At 40.5% G+C, this 20,256-nt stretch overlaps 1 protein-coding gene across 3 annotated transcripts in view; it reads left to right on the top strand.

Moving 5' to 3' along the window:
* CACNA2D2 (calcium voltage-gated channel auxiliary subunit alpha2delta 2) overlaps nucleotides 1-20,256 on the top strand; it is a 663,083-nt gene that overhangs the window by 589,956 nt on the left and 52,871 nt on the right. For all 3 annotated transcript variants that reach the window (XM_058167293.1, XM_058167292.1, XM_058167291.1), the window contains exons 14-15: nucleotides 15,114-15,203; nucleotides 15,491-15,574. In XM_058167293.1, coding sequence (XP_058023276.1) covers nucleotides 15,114-15,203; nucleotides 15,491-15,574 — 174 coding nt within the window. The remainder of the gene's footprint in view (nucleotides 1-15,113; nucleotides 15,204-15,490; nucleotides 15,575-20,256) is intronic.

Genomic DNA, 20,256 nt, shown 5'->3' on the forward strand with positions numbered 1-20,256 from the left:
TCTAGACCCGTTCCAGTCCGGCTTTCGGCCCGGATACAGTACGGAGACAGCTTTGGTCGCGCTGGTGGATGATCTCTGGAGGGCCAGGGACAAGGGTTATTCCTCTGCCCTGGTCCTATTAGACCTCTCAGCGGCTTTTGATACCATCGACCATGGTATCCTGCTGTGCCGGTTGGAGGGGTTGGGAGTGGGAGGCACCGTTTATCGGTGGTTCTCCTCCTACCTCTCTGACCGGACGCAGACGGTGTTGACAGGGGGGCAGAGATCGACTCCAAGGTGCCTCATGTGTGGGGTGCCACAGGGATCGATTCTCTCACCCCTCCTGTTCAACATCTACATGAAGCCGCTGGGCGAGATCATCAGTGGTTTTGGGGTGAGATACCAACTGTATGCTGATGACACTCAGCTGTACTTTTCCACCCCTGACCACCCCAATGAAGCTGTCGAAGTGCTGTCCCGGTGTTTGGAAGCCGTACGGGTCTGGATGGGGAGGAACAGGCTCAAACTTAATCCCTCCAAGACGGAGTGGCTGTGGATGCCGGCACCCCGGTACAGTCAGCTGCAGATGCGGCTGTCTGTCGGGGGCGAGTCGTTGGCCCCGATGGAGAGGGTACGCAACTTGGGCGTGCTCCTGGATGGGCGGTTGTCCTTTGAAGATCATTTGACGACCGTCTCCAGGAGAGCTTTTTATCAAGTTCGCCTGATCCGCCAATTGTGTCCCTTCCTGGACCGGGATGCCCTATGCACAGTCACTCACGCTCTCGTTACCTCTCGCTTGGAGAGGTACCTTGAAGAGCACTTGGAGACTTCAGCTAGTCCAGAATGCGGCTGCGCGGGTTATTGAGGGAGCGGTTCGGAGCTCCCACGTAACACCTATCCTGCGCAGACTGCACTGGCTACCTGTTGTTTTCCGGGTGAGCTTCAAGGTATTGTTTACCACCTTTAAAGCGCTCCATGGCTTAGGACCGGGTTACTTACGGGGCCGTCTACTGCCGGCTTCTATCTCCCAGCGCCCGGTGCGTTCCCACAGAGAGGGACTCCTCAGGATGCCGTCAGCCAAACAGTGTCGACTGGCGGCCCCCAGGGGGAGGGCCTTCTCTGTGGGGGCTCCTACCCTGTGGAACGAGCTTCCCCTTGGGCTTCAACAATTGCCTGACCTTAGGACCTTTTGCCGCGAACCTATTTATTTTGTATGGCTGGACTGGCCTGATTTTAAATTTTAATTGAATTTTAATGGGTTTTAAATTTCTGTAATTTTATAGGGTGTAATGTCAGTTTCTTAAGGGTTGTTTTAATATTGTGTATGTTTCTGTTTGTATTTTACTTGCCTGTTCACTGCCCTGACTCCTTCGGGAGAAGGGCGGTATACAAATTAAATTATTATTATTATTATTATTATTATTATTATTATTATTATTATTATTATTATTATTATTATTATTATTATTATTATTATTAATTACATCGTGGCGACCAAAACTGGATGCAATATTCCAAGTGTGGCCTTACCAAGGCATTATAAAGTGGCACAAACACTTCACGTGATCTTGATTCTATCCCTCTGTTTATGCAGCCCAGAACTGTGTTGGCTTTTTTAGCAGCTGCTGCACACTGCTGGCTCATATCTAAATGGTTATCCACTAGGACTCCAAGATCCCTCTCACAGGTACTACTGTTGAGCAACGTACCACATATACGGTACCTGTGCATTTTGGGTTTTTTGCCTAAATGTAGAACCTTACTTTTTTCACTGTTGAATTTCATTTTGTTAGATAGTGCCCAATGTTCAAGTCTGTCAAGATCTTTCTGTAACTTGAGCCTATCTTCTGGAGTGTTAGCTATTCCTGCCAGCTTGGTGTCATCTGCAAATTTGATGAGTTCCCCATCTATCCCCTCGTCCAAGTCATTGATGAAGATGTTGAAGAGTACTGGGCCTAAAACAGAGCCTTGGGGTACTCCACTGCATACTTCCCTCCATGTGGATGTAGTTCCGTTGAGGACTACACGTTGAGTGCGGTTGGTCAGCCAGTTATGAATCCATCTGGTGGTGGTGCTGTCTAACCCACATTTTTCTACTTTATCTAGTAGTAGGTTATGGTCTACTTTATCAAATGCTTTACTGAAGTCCAAGTAAATTATATCGACAGCATTCCTCTGGTCTACTAATTTTGTCATTTTGTCAAAGAATGCAATAAGATTAGTCTGGCATGATCTGTTTTTGACAAACCCATGTTGGCTTTTGGTTATTACTTTGTTTGCTTCTAGGTGTTCAGTGATTCGTTGCTTGATTATCTTTTCCAGAATCTTCCCCGGTATTGAGGTCAGGCTGATAGGTCTGTAGTTTCCTGGATCTGTTTTTTTTCCTTTTTTGAAGATGGGAACTACATCAGCTCTTTTCCAGTCCTCTGGCAGCTCCCCTGTGCTCCAGGATCTTTGAAAGATATAGTTCAGTGGTTCTGAGATCACGTCTGCCAGTTCCTTCAGAACCTTGGGGTGTAATCCATCCGGTCCTGGTGATTTGAACTCGTCTAGGGTAGACAGGTGTTCACTTACCATTTTCTTCCCTATTTTAACTTGTGTTTCTAATCTGTTTTTTGTGGTGCTGTTTTTGATAGGTTGGATTGTTTTTTCCTTTTGTGTAAAGACAGATGCAAAAAATGAGTTAAGTAGATCTGCTTTCTCCCTGTTGCTTGTCATCTTCTTGCCACTTTCTCCCAGCAATGGGCCAATTGTTTCCTTGACTTTTTTCTTATTTTTAACATGTTGGAAGAAGCTTTTTTTTTTTATTTTTTACTTTTGTCGCTAGCCTTTGTTCATTGTGAGCCTTAGCTTTCCTCACTTCATCTTTACAGGCTCGGGCTATTTGCTGATATTCTGCCTTAGTTATTTGCCCCTCTTTCCACTTTTTATATTTGTCCTTTTTGTCTTTCAATTTGTCAGATAGTTCTTTATGCATCCATGCTGGTTTCTTTTGAGATCTATTATTTTTCTTCTTCACTGGTATTGTGCTAGACTGTGCTAGCAAGTAAGTAAGTCAATTTATTGCAGTGACTTGAAACCAAAAAAATAGAGCAGGATAAAGTTTGGGAAGATGCAGCAAATGTTGTACTGACTCTGCTAACTCCTGACTCAAGATTGGGTGGAGCAGTAAGAAAACGTCTCCCACTTCTCCTAACCCAAGCAAAATGAACTCTAGAGTTGTAGTGGTGGACATGTAGCCCTGATTCTAACTACATGCAATCTGCACTGGAAAAAAAGGGGGTTGTTATACAATTTTGTCATCCTGCCAACCCTGCTCATGTTGTTGCTCTACCTTCAGTTACATATAGGTTAAACTGTGGATTCTGATCCACTTCTATTTTATTTCAGAACTAATGCAGCCTTAGCATAGGGAAAAAAGATATAAGAATGGTGCATGCCTATAACATGTAGCTTAGTCCTCACTTTAAAAAAAAATGATTGTTCTTTTTCTGCAACTCTAATCTGAATACACTCCTGCCTCCATACAAGAAACCAGAATCTTAATAACATTCTGATTAAATGGCTTCTCACACTGGTGCTATTTCTTTCTGTCTTCTTTATTTGCATGTTTAAAACAACATTAAATAAAATGGATGCTTGAAGCAATCCTAAAATATTTTGTCTATGTTGCTTCTGCAGAATCTATATTTTGATTTTCAGCTGGTAACTGTTTCTTTCCTATAATTTATGTGTATTTCATCAGATGCTATGGCAGTTTGAATGAATATTGTCCGATATCCAAATATTAGAAAGAAAAAAGTTTTTAATTATTATTATTAAAGATATATCACAAATACCTGTTAGACCCAGCCAGCTGCTGCCTTATTGGATTAGTAGTGTGTGCCTTACAATACATTCCAAAAAGTTAGTGCTTTTATTTTGAATTACATCTTTAAACCAGTGGTGAAATGCTACCAGTTTGCACCGATTCGGACAAACTGGTAGTGATCAAAACTACTGGTTTGGACGAACTGGTAGTTTAAAAAAAGCTACCGGTTTGTCCGAACTGGTATTTCGGATGACCAGCTGTGCCGCATAATTTAAAATCGCTAGCAGGAAATCCTGCTTTCTAGTGAATCTAAATTGCGTGGCACAGCTGTTCTCCTCCCCTCACTGTTCTACTTACCTTCCCAAGCCTCCTTTTTCTGTGCGAAGCGCACGTTTGGTGCGTACTGTGAATGTGTGCGCAGCAGGCATTGCATTTGGTGCATAGCATGTGTTTGGCGCACACTGCACATGCGCGGGCAGCAAACGGGGGGAGATTTTACAACTGCTTTAAACCCAACTTTAATATCAGAGAACGATGGGATATGTAATCTAGAATACAGTATCTGGCAGGTTGGGGAATTGGGCATCAATTACATGTGATATTCAGAGAATGGTGCTTGCATCTTATCCTCCTGGGAGAGAGTGAGTTTTCTCAATGGGTAAATCATTTCCTCTACTTCCAATCCCAAGAGGGCTAAAAAAAGGGGGGTGAAATCAGCTTTTGACTTTCAAATATATTCCAGATTATATATCTTTCTCCTATTGTCTGACTCCGCTGTTGAATATGTTGATGGCTTGGCTAAACATAAATATGAAAAATGATGCAAGAGATAACACTGTGTTCTGTTTGCCATTTGGCTTTTATGGCTGCTTCATCTATGCCAGTCATTATTTAATACTGCAGTTTTCAAACGATAAGCAGGACAAGTGAACTATCTCACTTTTGCAATAGATTAGTATCTCAGGTTCTTGATTCCCTGTAGGCAGCACATGAGAATATGCCATATGAATTAAGGAAATAATTGTTCTGTTTTTATCTTGACAGATATAGTGCAATAATCTGTATGCTTGGGTGATGCCTGTCTATGCTGATATGGAGTCTGCTATAGGTGGCTGCATGGTATCTGTTGTAAGCAACGCCATAAATTGCTTATGCAAGTACATGCCTCTAATCATTAGTGAAGACCTCAACAGAACGTATTACATATAATATTTAAATGGATTTAAATCTATCATTGTATAAGTTATTTGTTTTCCATATTAAAATACTTTAACAAACAGAAACATATGCTTTCCTCTATGAAGCCAATTCCCATACTAGATTGATATAAATAGATACACTGATACAACTATTTGTAGTTTGCATTGATTTCAGCCACAAATATGTGCAGACTTTCCAGTCTCTTTTAAATCAACAAATAATTTTTTTTTTCAGTTAGCCTGCAAATTGCTAACAGCACCACACACCTTACACTGTCACCACCTTCAAGTCTTTCCTGGCTATCTGTGCATTGCTCCATTTAAAGAGCTGAACACCTTTAGGAAAGAAAAAGTAAACAGAGCTGCAGAATGAAGTTTATTCTAATTAATACTTCCTTCTGCACAGAACATTTGCTACCCTTCACTGGGAGCATCAGCTAGGGACCAGTGATAGACAGGACATTGGACCAGCAGGTCCCTCCTCCCTTGGCTTCCTTCTGAGGCTCCAATGGAACTAGCAACAAATTGATCAGCTGATTCCCTATTGTGCTTTCTGGCATGTTGCCCTTTTTCCATTTAACAGCATTAGTTGAGTGCCAAACAGATAGTATGAAGCCTTTTGCTGGTAAAATGTAGAGAGGAATCTGTGATTCTTCAAAAGGGATTGGAGTCAAACGTGCAACCTCAAGTTCTCTTTTCACTTTTAAATATTCCCCTTCCTCCATCCAGCTGTTCTCCTTTTTTTGTAAAATAAACACATACGCAGCACTACTTGAGATGGAGTGTAGCATCCGTGTCTTCAATACTTAAACGGTTGGAGGGAAAAAAGAGTCAGTGGTTACTGCTGGTTGAAACATTAGCATTTCTATGCCCTTTCCTAAACGTGAACATCCAATCGCATCCTGTGAACACAGCACACCTGTCCCGAGACATTCCATTAAAAAATGCAATATGATGTCACTTCCAGGATGGGTGTGTTGAATCTTGTTTCAGAACGGCTGGTGGCCAGCTTAAGAGTAGCAGACCAGTTTAGGTGCTATAGTGCAGTGGTCACCAACTGGTGGTCCATGGACCACTGGTGGTCTGTGAGAAAAATTTGGTGGTCCACAGAAATTTTTTTTGCATTTTTTATATTGCACTAAATCAGGGGTCCTCAAACTATGGTCCCTGGGCTGAATATGTGCAATGAACATTTGTGTTGCTGCAGAGAGTCTCTCCCTTCGGGGTCTTTTTGTGTGGGTCGGAGGGGGACAGAAATTCCGACTTCGGCTTCCTGGTGTAGGGCTTTGGGCAAAGGCTGGAGGGAAGTGCTGCTGATGGCGAAGAGCTGGGGGGCCTTGTTCCAGTGGGACTGCATCAGGGCCTGGAACTGGCTGACCATCTCAGCCTGTTGAGCCTCTGGGCACCAGTACCTGGCCTTGCACTCCCACAGGTCTTCCCTCTGCTTGGAAAGCCTATGCTTGTTGTCCTCAGTGAGGTGCTTCTGCTGAGCCTCCTTCTTGGCCAGACCCAACTAATTTGAACTGAGCCAGCTGTTTTGCCAACTCTTTCTCGTGGTGGCTGCTTAACTCCAACAATTGCTTCCCGTTGGGGCCCTAAGGAGCTCGGGCGGGCAGGTGAGGAGTGGCTGGGAGGGGAGGGGTGAGTAGAAGCCGGCGAGGCGCCCCTTGACACAAGTGACATTGAGTTGGCCATGCCCACCCAGTCACATGACCACCTAGCCATGTCCAGGCAGTCCATCATTAGGCAGATCATATTAGTGGTCCACAGGATTTAAAATTAGGAATTTAGTGGTCCCTGAGGTCTGAAACGTTGGTGACCCCTGATCTATAGTGGAAGCTAAGTACAATGGATAGCTCTCAAACTCTGCTGCTCCGTGCTGGTATTAACTGTTTAAAATGACCACTCCACTTGCTTACTTCTCTACCAGAGACCTGTGAGAACTGAAATCACCGATGGTTGACATTCGATGAGACTTCTATCCTTCTGACCCTGTTGTCTCAACATTTCTCTCTTATTAGTATTCTAAGCGAATTGCTTGCAGAGGGTTTTGACGTTTAGACCTTTAACATTTTTTATTGAGTTATAAAATATTGCAAAATACAAAAGTAAATAGAAAAGCAATGGCAAGAAAAAGGGGGAAGAGAAGCGAGGAAGGGTAAGGAAAAAAAGAAAAAGAAACATTGACTTCAGATTCTCTCTGTTACAGTAAAATAACAATTTTTTACTTTTTCATAATAATATGAACCAGCTATTTCTATAAAGATCTACTCGGTAAAACCCAAAATCGGAGTTTCATTCTTTTCCACTTCAAGCATGAAGTTCAGAAGCGATCTCCAAGTGGAAGCAAGGGATTTTATGAAATTAAAGGATAGACACCCTAGGATATGTCATAATGAAGGACAAGTATCATTATGGTCAGAAGTTCCTTATTGTTCAAGACAGTTTCATCCTGATATAATTCTTCTGTAATGTGCTTATCATAACTTCCTTAATTATTAAACAGGCAACTGAACACAAGACTGCCCTTGATTCCCTTCCACCTAGGAAATGTAAAAAAAACAAAAAACAAAACCACTTCTCAGCATATCTACAAAAATTAATCTGTTTTTTAAGGCAAATGATGATAGATTTAAAAAAAGTAATATACTAAGATATGATCATGTTATAAATTTAATTCCAAATGTATCTACGAAGATGCATTTCATTTTAAAAAGTACAGAAGGAGTAGTTTTTCACCACCTCAGGAAAATTCCCCTTGTAACCATTTCACTGCACAAATATTAGTTGTTTAATTTCTGCCACCATAACACATATCAGAAAGAGCTTGCTCAAATACACCCCTATGGCAGGGATAAACACTGACAGCATCTAATCTATCTCCCCAAAGAGCTTTGCATTAGCAAACAGGCTTTGTGTTCATTTCACTGAAGCACTGAAGAGACAACAAGCATGCCTATCAAATAATCACACTTAACTGGACTCTCAGCTGCCTTAAGTTTTGAGTCCAATTATGGGAGTCTATGATTAAACTGCCTGTCATCACAAACGTCAGATTTCATCTGCCTGAAGTCTCAGAGAGAAGCAGATCAGCAGAGTAATAGAGCCATTTATATCCCAGATTTAAAGTGCTTGAGCATTTGCTACTGTGCAGAAATTAGGATACTAAAGTGAGGCGGCTATGTAGCAGTGCCAGATGTTAAGTTATTGGCCTCAATTGTGCTTGCTATTAAATATGTTTTAAAAGCCACATATTTGTCTGTCTAGAATAATCAACAGCACAATAACGAAACCGCAGCCATAGACTCCCACAAGCACAGGTATTTTACGCAATTATGTGTTTATCAGGACAAGAATAAGGTAGTTTTATTCAAGAATCCTTAAATATTGGTTTCTATAAATTTTAAATCGTTTTGTCCACAGGATTTGGTTTTTGATATCCCTTGATGGGCTGCACAAAGCATTTGTATGGGCCATTTCTTCAACAAAAAAAAAGTGGGCTGTTCAGGCACTGACAACCAGAGAAAGCCTCAAAGTAGCTGTGATGTAGCTGCATCAAGGCTTCTAGGAGGGGCACTTCACTCACAGCAATGCACTTTGCAAAGTGCCGCTTTCAAATGCTCAATATAACCCCAGAACCTAATTACTTGCTGAATAAAAGCAAAAGCGTGAGAGAATTGGTGAATTTCCAGGCACTCAGCCTGAGCCCACTTGCATTGTTCAGGCCAGTGATGTGATGGCAAGATCCCCACCGCTCACCTTGAAAACCATTTATTTTTTCCAAGCTTTTCAACCATGGAGAGGATCTGTCTCATGAAAGTTCAGGAAAACCAAATGGGGAGGAGAGGGGAATCACTTCTAACGAACGCTAAGCATCCCACCTTTCGCTCCTGCTGGAAGAAAGACAGGCTGTAAATCAAACAGTCAATCAATAGGGCTGAATCAATCGTTCAACTCCATTTCCCTTCTTGCTGTTTTACAGCAGTCAAGAGAGGAAGGAAGCACACTTGTCTCCTCAAATAATGAACTGGTATAAATGATACAGAAAAGAAAGGTGGTTTTTTTCCAATTTTTCATTCATCAAAAAAAAATTGAATTAATTCATGCGTCTATACCCGTAATCTTTTAAAATGGCATTTGTAGGATATGAAAGGGAGACAGGACTTTATTCTTGCTTACCTCTGTCATAGTAGCTGCACATTAATATTGTGAAATAATTCAGCAGCAGGCAATTTGTTTGGGAGCAGGAGAGATACTTGGAATTATGAGAGCATTTGGTGGGTATATTCACAAAATGGCTACCACTCTGGATTTGACTAATCATAATCTGAACTAACCTCCGTACCAGGTTCTCTACCATTCCAGTTGCATATTTGTGAACCTGAAGGTAGCCTCCAAATAACTAGGAGGAAGCAGGACTAAGCAATTCTAGCTCCAAAGTCTTGATATCCCACACAAACACACAGTGACACACTTTTTTGTGGTCTCCAGAACCATGAAATATATACAATCCTTTCCGCTTTCAGATGGAAATTCAGAACTCACTTAGAAGTGTTACAAGTACAGCATCACTCAAAGGAAATCATGATAATTTGAAGTTATCAAACTTAATGGGTAATCTGAAGTCCTATTTGAGTTTAATTTATGTTATAAGCATTTAAAATGGGAACATAAATGTATCTATCATAATAATAACCTGAATTCCACATCCCTTGGAATAAGATTAGCAATAAATTTAAAAAATAATTGAAATGTGGACCTGTGTCTGCTTGTTGGCTTGGTCCCAGAAAATGGAATCAGAATTGAGAAGTTTGCATATTCTACCAGTACTCGGGCAGAAAGACTTCTCAGTGGCTTTAGAAGGACTTTGCCAAAAGGCCAACTATAGTTGACAATCATATGGAGAGCAAAATATGATGATCAGTCCTTGAAGAACTGCAGTAAATAAATCTTTCCATGATTTAATGCATGGAGGTGGGAGGATAACTTTCCTGCCATAATAATGAATTTAGGCTACATGAATATGACCTTCAGTGAATTTGTAGCTCAGATCTCTATTGATTGCTACTCTTCTCCAAAGTGTTTTTCAGTAATTCTATTTCTACCACTGGTTTTCTTCTTCCTCCTCCTCTCTCACTTTCTGCCTATATCTTTTCTTCATCACCCCCACTCCATTTTGTCTTTTCACCCCTTTCTCCCTCCCTTGTACTACATCATCCGGAAATAATACATACATTCTTTTGATGCTTCAGGCTGAAATTCTTGCCTGCCACGCTTCTCCATGGCAACCTGCAGGGAAGGTTAATTGATTTGGAGAAAGTGTGTGTTTCCTTCATACTGACAGTAAGGACTGACTGGAACATGCTATCCCTTACAGTATTGTGCTTAGCAAGACTAACTGGCAATCAATGCGGCTTTCAGCATATGGAATTGCTGGTGCCATTTCTCCACACCCCTCCATTGTCGTCTACCCTATTTCTTCCCACCATTTCCTCCCCCCGTTGCTCACCATCACTCCTGCAGAATTCACAAAAAGGACAGAATCCAATGCGTGTTCATAAAGGGTTCAACTCTCTGCCTCTGTTTGCTCCTCTTCTGGTAGCTTTCTGATTTTTCAGTTCCAATGTATTTAATAGAATCCGTCTTTCTCTACAAGCTGAAGAACTCAGGAAAGGAAGCTGAAGGAATCGTGCCATTACTCCTCCTCCCTTGTTTACATTGGTGTCACACTGAAATGCAGAGTATTGGGGGGGATTCTGATTTCCACTACTAGAATGAAGCCGCAGCCTGCATTTAGATTACCATTAGATAAGGCATGCGCAGAAATCTGTTTCTTTATGTGCACATACAGTGAGAAGTCGTAAGTACTTCCCAGCATGCAAATATACAATGAAATTCATGCATGCTCAGATGTTCTTTTCATGAGGGCATTTTTTGCAGCAAGTATAGGTTTTTTTAAGCAGTTCAAATAGATGGAGATAAAGGAAGTTGTTTTAATTGCCCATCTGAAACTCTGTATCCTGTCTTATTTAAGCTCAGTCTAACATAGCCAAGAGGGCCTCAGTTATGATAGAAATATTCACTGTTTCATGTGTTCTGTAAGGCACATGAATCATAGACAGCTGGTCTTTGATTATTATTTGTAGGGTTTTGTTTTCATTGGTATCATAAGATGGATTCATTTGAAAGTTATATCATTTTCCAGAAGCATATATTACTTATTTCCATTCCTACTTTCGCTTGTAGAAGTAGATGCTTTTCATTACTAGTATTGTGGATTAAACCAAATTCAGCTTCCCCAATGATAGAAATCATTCGTGCAGAAATCCTTAAATCCTGTATGAAATCATGAAATTAAATTTAACATTGAAATTCAGAGATGTCCTCATTAAAGACTGTATTTCAGTGCTGAAATCTGAACCAATTTACTAGTGGTTCGCTGGCTGAGCATGCACGCTGTATGCCAAACGTGTGCTGCACATGCGCAGTGCATCCCATGCGCTAAATGCGAGGTGCGCACACACATGCACGCAGGGCTTGCCAAAAGGAGGCATGGGGTAAGTAGAACAGTGCGTAGGAGGGGGTGATCAGCTGTGGTGCGCGATCTTTTTAAAATATTTTTAAAAGCATTTTTTACAACCTATTCGGCCAAAAGAAGCAGCAAGCAGGCAACCGGACGGTTGGGTGGGTGGGCATGGGTGGGGAGGGCAGGGATTTTTGCTACCAGTTCTCTGAACCACCGCTGCCATCGCTTCTGGATCAGTCGATCCGGTCTGAACCGGGAGCATTGCACCCCTGCTGTATTTATTGAATATTAAGAACTATGGTAGGCTGCCATTTTTTTCATCACTACACTCTAAACTGTCTTTCAGTAATTCTGCTTCTACACTGCCAACTCAAGACATATTTGCAAAACCAATGTTTCCATCCAAGTTCATCATAAAAGAATTGGACTCTGATCTGTAATTAACTTCACCTTTTCAACAAATGCAGAGAAGAGTCAGAACATCATATGCCAATTTATGCTCACCCCCCAGCTAACCAAATAGGAGAGATCAAAGCATGTCATTCTATCATGGTTCTGCGATCACCCACTGTGAAGTAACAAATACCACCGGCTCACATATTCTCCATAGAAAAAGGAAATAAAATAAATTGCTAATGTCCCTTTCTTATCCCTACTTTTCAGAACTCATCTTAGTGGGTGTCTATTTGCCCAGTGGCTTGCAGGAAGATCTGCTGAAAAAAATGTCATCAAAAACAGTGAAATTCTTGAGGAGTTTTTCAGCATTATTATTGCTGCCTATCTCTAAAAGAGAGCCAATCTGATGTTGTGGTTAAGGCACTAGGCTAGAAAGTAGGAGACTGTGGATTCTAGTCTTGCTTTAAGCAGGAAGCCAGCTGGATTATCTGAGTCAGTGACTTACTGGAGAAAATGGTAAAGCATTTCTGAAAAACTTGCAAAGAAAAAAGCAAGGACTAGTTCAGGTATTTGACAGGAATCAAATACTGACTTGAAGACACCCATTTTTTTAATATATACAAAATAGATTCACACCAACTCATAGTCCTAGATTTCAAAATCATTGGTAAGCTAGAGAGTACATTGGTCAGTCAGGTATAAAAATGCATCCAAGCAGTGTTCCCTCTTCTTGTCTATCATTTTGTTTGGTGCTTAAATTATCAGAGCTTTCACAATCAGGGCTGGCTGCAAAATCGTCGAGGCACCACTCCACTAAAATACAGTTCATCTGGTCAATTTCTTAAAACAGCAGAAATGGTAGCATGGATGTAAAGCAGCTGGACCTCTGCTGGGAATTTAAAAAACAGTTTTAAAATGTAATAAAACAATCTTTTCTCCATGTTCTAGCTCTCCCTCTTAAGTTTTTTTCCAAAAAGGCTGTCGATGGTACTTTCAATGGCAGCATGCCTCTGTATACATAGGTCATCATTTCTCAAAATATTGGTTGTGAGACAATTAATTAACAGTTGTTCAAGAGTTCCTTCCCAAGAAATGTTTCCAAACCGGCTTGCCAATTTGATGCAGAAGCATGCTGAATGCAAAGCAGGGTGACAGTTCTGGAGCCCTGTATCATCATAGCTGTTACACAAGGTTCTGTGTTCCTACTGAGTTCATACTGCAGTGTTTGCCATTCAAAAGAGGAGTAATGATGTCAGGAGAGCATGAAGATACTGCACAAAGCTCTGATTTGCCCTCTGTAGGAGGAATGTACAATGGAGGGAAAGGGGGGGAGGGAGCAGAGAGAAGGAAGTTGCAGGAGTGGACGAGGGATTTACAAACTATAGAGTTGAAGGGAAAGAGCAGTTGGGCTGTGACCTTTACCTCAGTGTGACCGCTGGGAGACAACAGCGTCAAAAGCCATTTAAGAACCTGCTGGGGATTTTGCAAGCTGCAGTATTTGAAGAAGAGTATCTGATGCAAGGCAAGGGGATGCTTTTTCTCTCCCCTCCACCTCCTTCTGTACGTCAGGAATTATGCAAAAGTGAGCAAGTCCATCTTTACCATTGAAATGAACATAATATTTCTTGCCCAATAACTAATGCAATAAAATCATGATTTTTCCCCCATAGAGTGACTCATCCAAATTCATGTTATCATGACTTATCATGTGCCTCCAAACATTAAACTACTTCCCAAAGAATGGCTTACAACTGGAAAAAAATGTTTTTCGCAAAGGGTTGGTCATTATTTTGTAAAAAAAAAAGGGGGGGGTAGTTAGTAGAAACATAGAATTCAATACATCTGTGAGATTATTATATCTGAGATCATTCTGAGTGTCTTGATCCAAGATTTGGGGCTAATCTTAGCATATTTTTCAAAGAAATATTTCATCAAAGCCTCTTAATTGTAAAATAGATGAATTAATAAGGTTCAACTTCATCTATATATAGCACTATTCAGTGGTGGGATTTAGCCAGTTCGCACCACTTCAGGAGAACCGGTTGTTAACTTTCTGAACAGTTTGGTGAATTGGTTGTTGGAAGAAATCATTAAGGCAGAGAACCAGTTGTTAAATTATTTGAATCCCACCACTGGCACTATTTATATGGCATTTTTAAAATTTTGCTGATATTAATAATTCTATATTGCATATCTCTCCCCAGCTTTTACATTCAATAGAAAAACTCATATTTTTTCTCCACAGAGACCAATGGTCTGATTTTTCCCCTTTATGGGGAAAAAAAGTTTTTGATAGCATATCTTTCAAACAGGTTTTTTTTTTAATATGAATGCTTATTCTACTATGTGGATTGAGATATTTTATCTATCTTTTTGTTTGTTTTTCAACTTTTTATCTGAATCCTCCCCAGCAATGCCAGCCTGCAGCAGTTGGACAATAATAAAACAGTAATAAATGACAATATCATATCACAATTAAAAATACTCTAAAATTAATTTTTCAAATTATGTTTAAAGGTTATCATAATGAGTAAATACTATAAGTCATTAGTTTTGAAATACTTTTAATGGAACCTGTAGCTACATTTTTTAAAACCCAAGACAAAAGCGTAATCCATATAAATCACAATGATAAAACTTAGAGACAGATCTTATATAATTGGCACTAGTTTTATGATGAAGTCCAAGCAGTTTCAGTGCAGGTACAACTTGGCTTGGACCTAATGCAGTAGAAACATATGAAGCTGCCATGTGCTGGAGATGAGCTGAAACAAGCCTGGCTTCCATGCTTAGTGATAACTAGATTAAATTGAGCCATTAGCTAAAGGTACAACTGTTAGATTGACTGAATAAATATTTTGACAAAATAGATTGCTTAGGCAGTCTTCTTCAACATGTGTCTCTAATGTCTGCTGGACTGCAATAATTATATTTTCCAGCTGATAAAAGTGTATTCAAGTTGTAGTTCAGCACATCTGGATTGTTTCAGCTGGAAGAAAAATAGCTTTGGGCATTTGAGGAATCTGCTGTTTCTCAATCTGAAAGCTGCTAAAAATTGTCGAATGAATAAATCCTCAAAGATACGCTGGTGTGAGCTTGCTGTACAACTGATGCTATGATATACACATATTGCTATATTTCATGTTTCTGGATGAATGCATGTTATGTGTTGTTAGTTTTAGTCTCCTTCTGTTTCCTGCAGGAATATCTCAATGTCCTAGGAAGGCCCATGGTCTTGGCCGGAAACAAAGCAAAGCAGGTTCAGTGGACCAATGTCTATCAGGACGCTTTAGTAAGGAAAACAGCTTTATGAAATATTGCAACCAGATTTTTTTCCCCACTTTCATTTGCTTGTGTGATTCATACATTGTAATATGGTTCAGATTAGATAAATACATTTAGTGTTCCATATCCCTTCAGATTCCCAGACCTGTTATTCTTGAGATGGTTTCTTCTCCCCATTTTCTTCCTGATCAAACGGCTCCACTCTTCAATATTATGAGTTAGAAATGTATTATAATTCTGAATTGGCCTTACAGATAATGCCATATTTTACTATTGTTGTTGTTACTTTTTTAGGGTCTGGGTTTAGTGGTAACAGGCACTCTGCCTGTATTTAACCTCACTGATGATGGTCAGTCTCGTGGGAGCGGTGAATGGAAGGTATGTTCTTATTTTGCAAGAAGCTGCCACCAAAATCATATTGGGTTCTGGCTGTTATGCCCTCATCCCCTTTGCTTTGTACAACTGCTCCGCAGAGAATCCACAATATTCCTTTGATTTATTCTTTGATTTTCAGCCAAGTAGCATCCTCAACTGAAAATCATTTTTTTCCTGAAATTGGTTTTAAATTGTTATCAGATCATCTTGATATATTTAGTGAGATGGATAGATGGACAGACAAAGAATGAGATTCTAAACAGATACAACAGCCTTTCCCAATGGGGTGCTTACTAGATATAACTTGAGAATTCTGGGGGTCATAGTTCAGCACACATGGAGGGCACCAGATTGGAGAAGACTGGGATAGAGACGCTGCCAATTTTCCTAAGATTCCACTTAGAGTACTTATAGTAAGCCAGCCAGCAACCAACTATGTTCTTTTCCAATATTCATACACTAAAAAGAATACAGTTAGATTCCCAAACATTTTTGTATAATAGAACTGTAAACAGAAGTGTTTCTTTTTTAAAACATACTCAGTAATATCCCATAATATCATTTTGAAGCTATATCATATAACAGCAAATAATGGAGAACATTCTCTTACATATGGTACATGAATTGGTACCGCAGTACAGGAAATAAAGAAAAAAATAATACACCAAACAGGCAAAAATAATACACCAAGAAATTGTCCTAAACATTTATAATCACAGTTTAGGGGCAGGTATGAGGAGGGGATGTTAAAGCATATAAATGATGTTAAATCTGTCTTCAAAACATGTGAAGGAATATTGTTACAACCAAGTAAGAAAAAACTCTCCCATTTCATTCATTTACATTGCTGGTAAACTAAATTATCCTTTCACACCAAACCTGTTTTGACAAATATCTTGATGATTCCATACATTTGATTACTGAACACAATTATGCTTATTTCATCATTAATATAAGCTTATTTTTTATTTAAATGGGAAGAGTTTAATCATATTTATTAAATTTATACTGAACTGAAATTGACCTCTTTGAGATGCTTCTTAGAATATGTTTGGTATGTGATGCATTTTGTTTATTGAGGGAAAAGCCAAAATCATGTATTATTGAAACAGGAGAGATCCTATATAGGCCTAAATGCTATTGCTATTGCTATCAAACTTAGAGTTAATTGTTGAAATGATGAATGGAATGAATTTATATATTTTTTAGGATATTTTTCATGAGTAATAATTTATGCCTATTTTACTGGCTCTCCTCTGGCATCCCATGGAAGAGAATCTTCTAAAACCATGACATTATAGGGAGCAAGTAATGATGTGTTAAAAATACACTTGGACCCAAATTAATTATTGGATATGTAAAACTAAAGCCTCATCAGGGATGGTCAACGTAGCCATCTGTGTCATCAGTTTGCAATTCCTGTCATTGTTTATCAATGTGTAAAACAAATAAGGCCCTGTTCTGTTTCCCTCCCCCAATACTCCCAACAAAGAGTCAGTCAAAGGCCTTCTTTTCTAGTTTATTTACATAGATAAATGTTCTGGCCACGTCTACCCACGGGCCTGCCAAGTCTCTGGAGATAATGAGGAAATTATAGATAAGGCCGGAGTTACTTACTAAGATATTTTTCCCTCCATTGAAACAGTTTGCCCGCGCAAATTCACTGCTTTGTCCAAGACAAAAAACCAGGAAGTTCCGCCTCCTGCTTTTATAGCCTCTGTAGATGTCACTGCGTGACTCATCATTCTTTGACTTTGTCCCAACGCCTCCTCTGCTGCACGCGCCAGTCACGTCTGCGCAGTCTTGCATCAAGCCAAAATTGTTCTTGGGGCGTTGCCAAATCAGAAGAAGGCCCGGGAGAATCAGGCCTTGCCGGCCCCTCCTCCTCCCTTTGGGTGGGTGCCAGGGAGGGAGAGGGCCCAGGAGAAGCAGGCCTTGCCAGGTCTTCTCCCTCACTTTCTGAATCATCCGAGTCCAGGAGTCCGAGTCCAAGAACCTGGGTCACAACAGGCCCTTTCCTGAATATGGAGGCTGTCTACTTGGTCCCTCATGCCCTGATCATCTCTCCTTTGGACTATTGCAACATGTTGTACATGGAGCTACTCTTGAAAAGTATCCAGACGCTTCACCTACTACAAAATACAGCCACATGGACAATTTTAGTCGCCCAAAGGAGGACACATTTGGTCCCAGTCTGCTTCTGGCTTCAGTTCAAGGTGTTGGTTATGACCTATAAAACCCTACACGGCATGGAGCCAGGTTACCCACATAGCCATTTTTGTCCCATTACATTGTCCCATCCCACCCTGTCAAGCAAGGAAGGTATGTTGTAGACACCATCAGTTAAAGAACTCCAAATGGCAGGAAGAGAACTTTCTCTGCTGTTGGCTCCACCCTGTGAAATATTCCCCCACACATACACACAGAGATGAGACGGCCCCCACTCTCCTAGTCTTCCCAAAACGAGTCAAAACCTGGCTCTGTGGCCTCTCATGGGGAGCCCAAAAGAGCATGTAATAATGACAGATAATATTATCATTAATTTTATTAATGCAGCATCAACAAATGCAGTGGCTATATATTCTATCACCTTATATTGCCAGGCGAATAAGTGCCACTAAGTAGATCACACATTTCTTTTTCTCCCCAGTGGGTAGATTCACAGCATGTCTATAGCAATCTGTCTCATCTGCCTTATGCTCCTACATCCCTAGTTGTTTAGATTTATTAGCAGCAATAGATCTGCCATGGCATTCTATGTCAGCTTGCTTTTAAGCGGGCAATGATCTGTTTCCCAACTAGGTAAGTGACAGGGCCAAAGACCAAGCCATTTATTCTCCAGGGAGCCTGGTTATGGCCTCATAAAGCAGCATGGCAGCTCCATTGAAATGAGCATCCCATGCTGCGCCATTTAGTCGTTGATACGGTGGCTTCTTGCAGGTGTCTGTTTTAAGGGAAAAAAAGGTACTTTTCTTTAGAAGAACCCAATAAAGGCCGGCTATGCATTTACATCAGTCATTGGAAAGGGCCTGGTTTCTCCAGTACTGTGGTATGGCTCCCAGGATTAACATGTTTTATGCCATAACTCAGAAAACCTAAGTGCAAGATGTCCAGTCCCCTTGAAGCACAATGCTGAGAATCAGATATTCCTTTTGAATTTGAGCTACAAACCAGGCCAAGCCTGGCTAACTTGTACCACTGAAAGGGAGAACAGTACAAGTAAGAAATTCATTTCCAGACTGCATTTTTCTCTGCCTCTGCCTTGCAAACCTCTGATAGAATATTACTGAAGGACATTGAAATTGGTAGGTGCAATTAGATATTTCTATCAACGTTCATATAGGAAGGGGGTGCAACAATCTTCCCCAGCTTTTTTAGGCATCTAGTATTCGAGGAAGTGGTGGTTTTCAAAAAAATTTATTACCAGTTCTGTGGGTGTGGCTTGGTGGGCATGGCGTGGCTTGGTGGGCATGGCGTGGCTTGGTGGGCATGGCAGGAGAAGGATACTGTAAAATCTTCATTCCCACCCCACTCCAGGGGAAGGATACTGTAAAATCTTCATTCCCTCCCCAATCCAGGGGTAGGTTACTGCAAAATCCCCATTTCCTACCGATTAGCTTGGACTCAGGAGGCAGAGAATAGATGGGGCAGGGCCACTCAGAGGTGGTATTTACCGGTTCTCCAAACCAGGGTCTCCAACCTTGGTCCCTTTAAGACTTGTGGACTTCAACTCCCAGAGTTCCTCAGCCAGCTTTGCTTTGCTGGCTGAGGGACTCTGGGAGTTGAAGTCCACAAATCTTAAAAGGGACCAAGGTTGGAGACCCCTGCTCCAAATTACTCAAAATTTATGCTACTGGTTGTGCAGAACTGGTCAGAGCCTGCTGAAACCCACCTCTGCTTCCGGATCTCTCTTGCTTTTCCAATGGTTTTGTAACCTTAAAGAGAGGGAATAAAATATAAATGCATTTATAACTGCTGTAAAAATTGGAATCCATTTCTTTATCTTTCTTTTCTGTCTCTTTTCTTTTATTTCTGCCTTATTTACTTATCACGTTTATTTTGCTTTCTTTTCTTTAAATTTATATTGTTTCTATTCCACAAAAAATATTCACTAAAATTAATTTTTGAAAGGATCTATCACCTTCTCCACATCATACACATAATGGAATTTTTAATTTTAATATTTTAGTTTAGTATTGTATCAAGAGTTTGAAATAACCAACATACATAATAACAAAGGAAAAGTCCCAATCAACAGCTGATAATTCCATAATCAATTACTTTGAGAACAGGATCTTCACTAGTATTGTTGGAAAAAGCAAACCAATTTACTTTCCCGTACACTCACACAGAGAGGGGCTTCTCAGGGTGCCGTCCACCAAGCAATGTCGGCTGGCGGCCCCCAGGGGAAGGTCCTTCTCTGTGGGGGCTCCTACCCTCTGGAACGAACTTCCCCCTGGATTACGCCAACTGCCTGACCTTCAGACCTTCCACCGTGAGCTCAAGACCTATTTATTCATCTGTGTGGGACTGGCTTCGTGATTTTTAAATTTTATAATTTTATATTTTTAGAGAGTTTAATTTTAATAGGATATTGTTTTATATCTCAGCCTATATATAATAAGTTTTTTAATTGTTGTTTTAATTGTATATTGTTCTATTTTTATTATGGCTGTGAACCGCCC

The sequence above is a fragment of the Ahaetulla prasina genome, chromosome 2, assembly GCF_028640845.1.
Source record: "Ahaetulla prasina isolate Xishuangbanna chromosome 2, ASM2864084v1, whole genome shotgun sequence".
Lineage (NCBI taxonomy): Eukaryota > Metazoa > Chordata > Lepidosauria > Squamata > Colubridae > Ahaetulla > Ahaetulla prasina.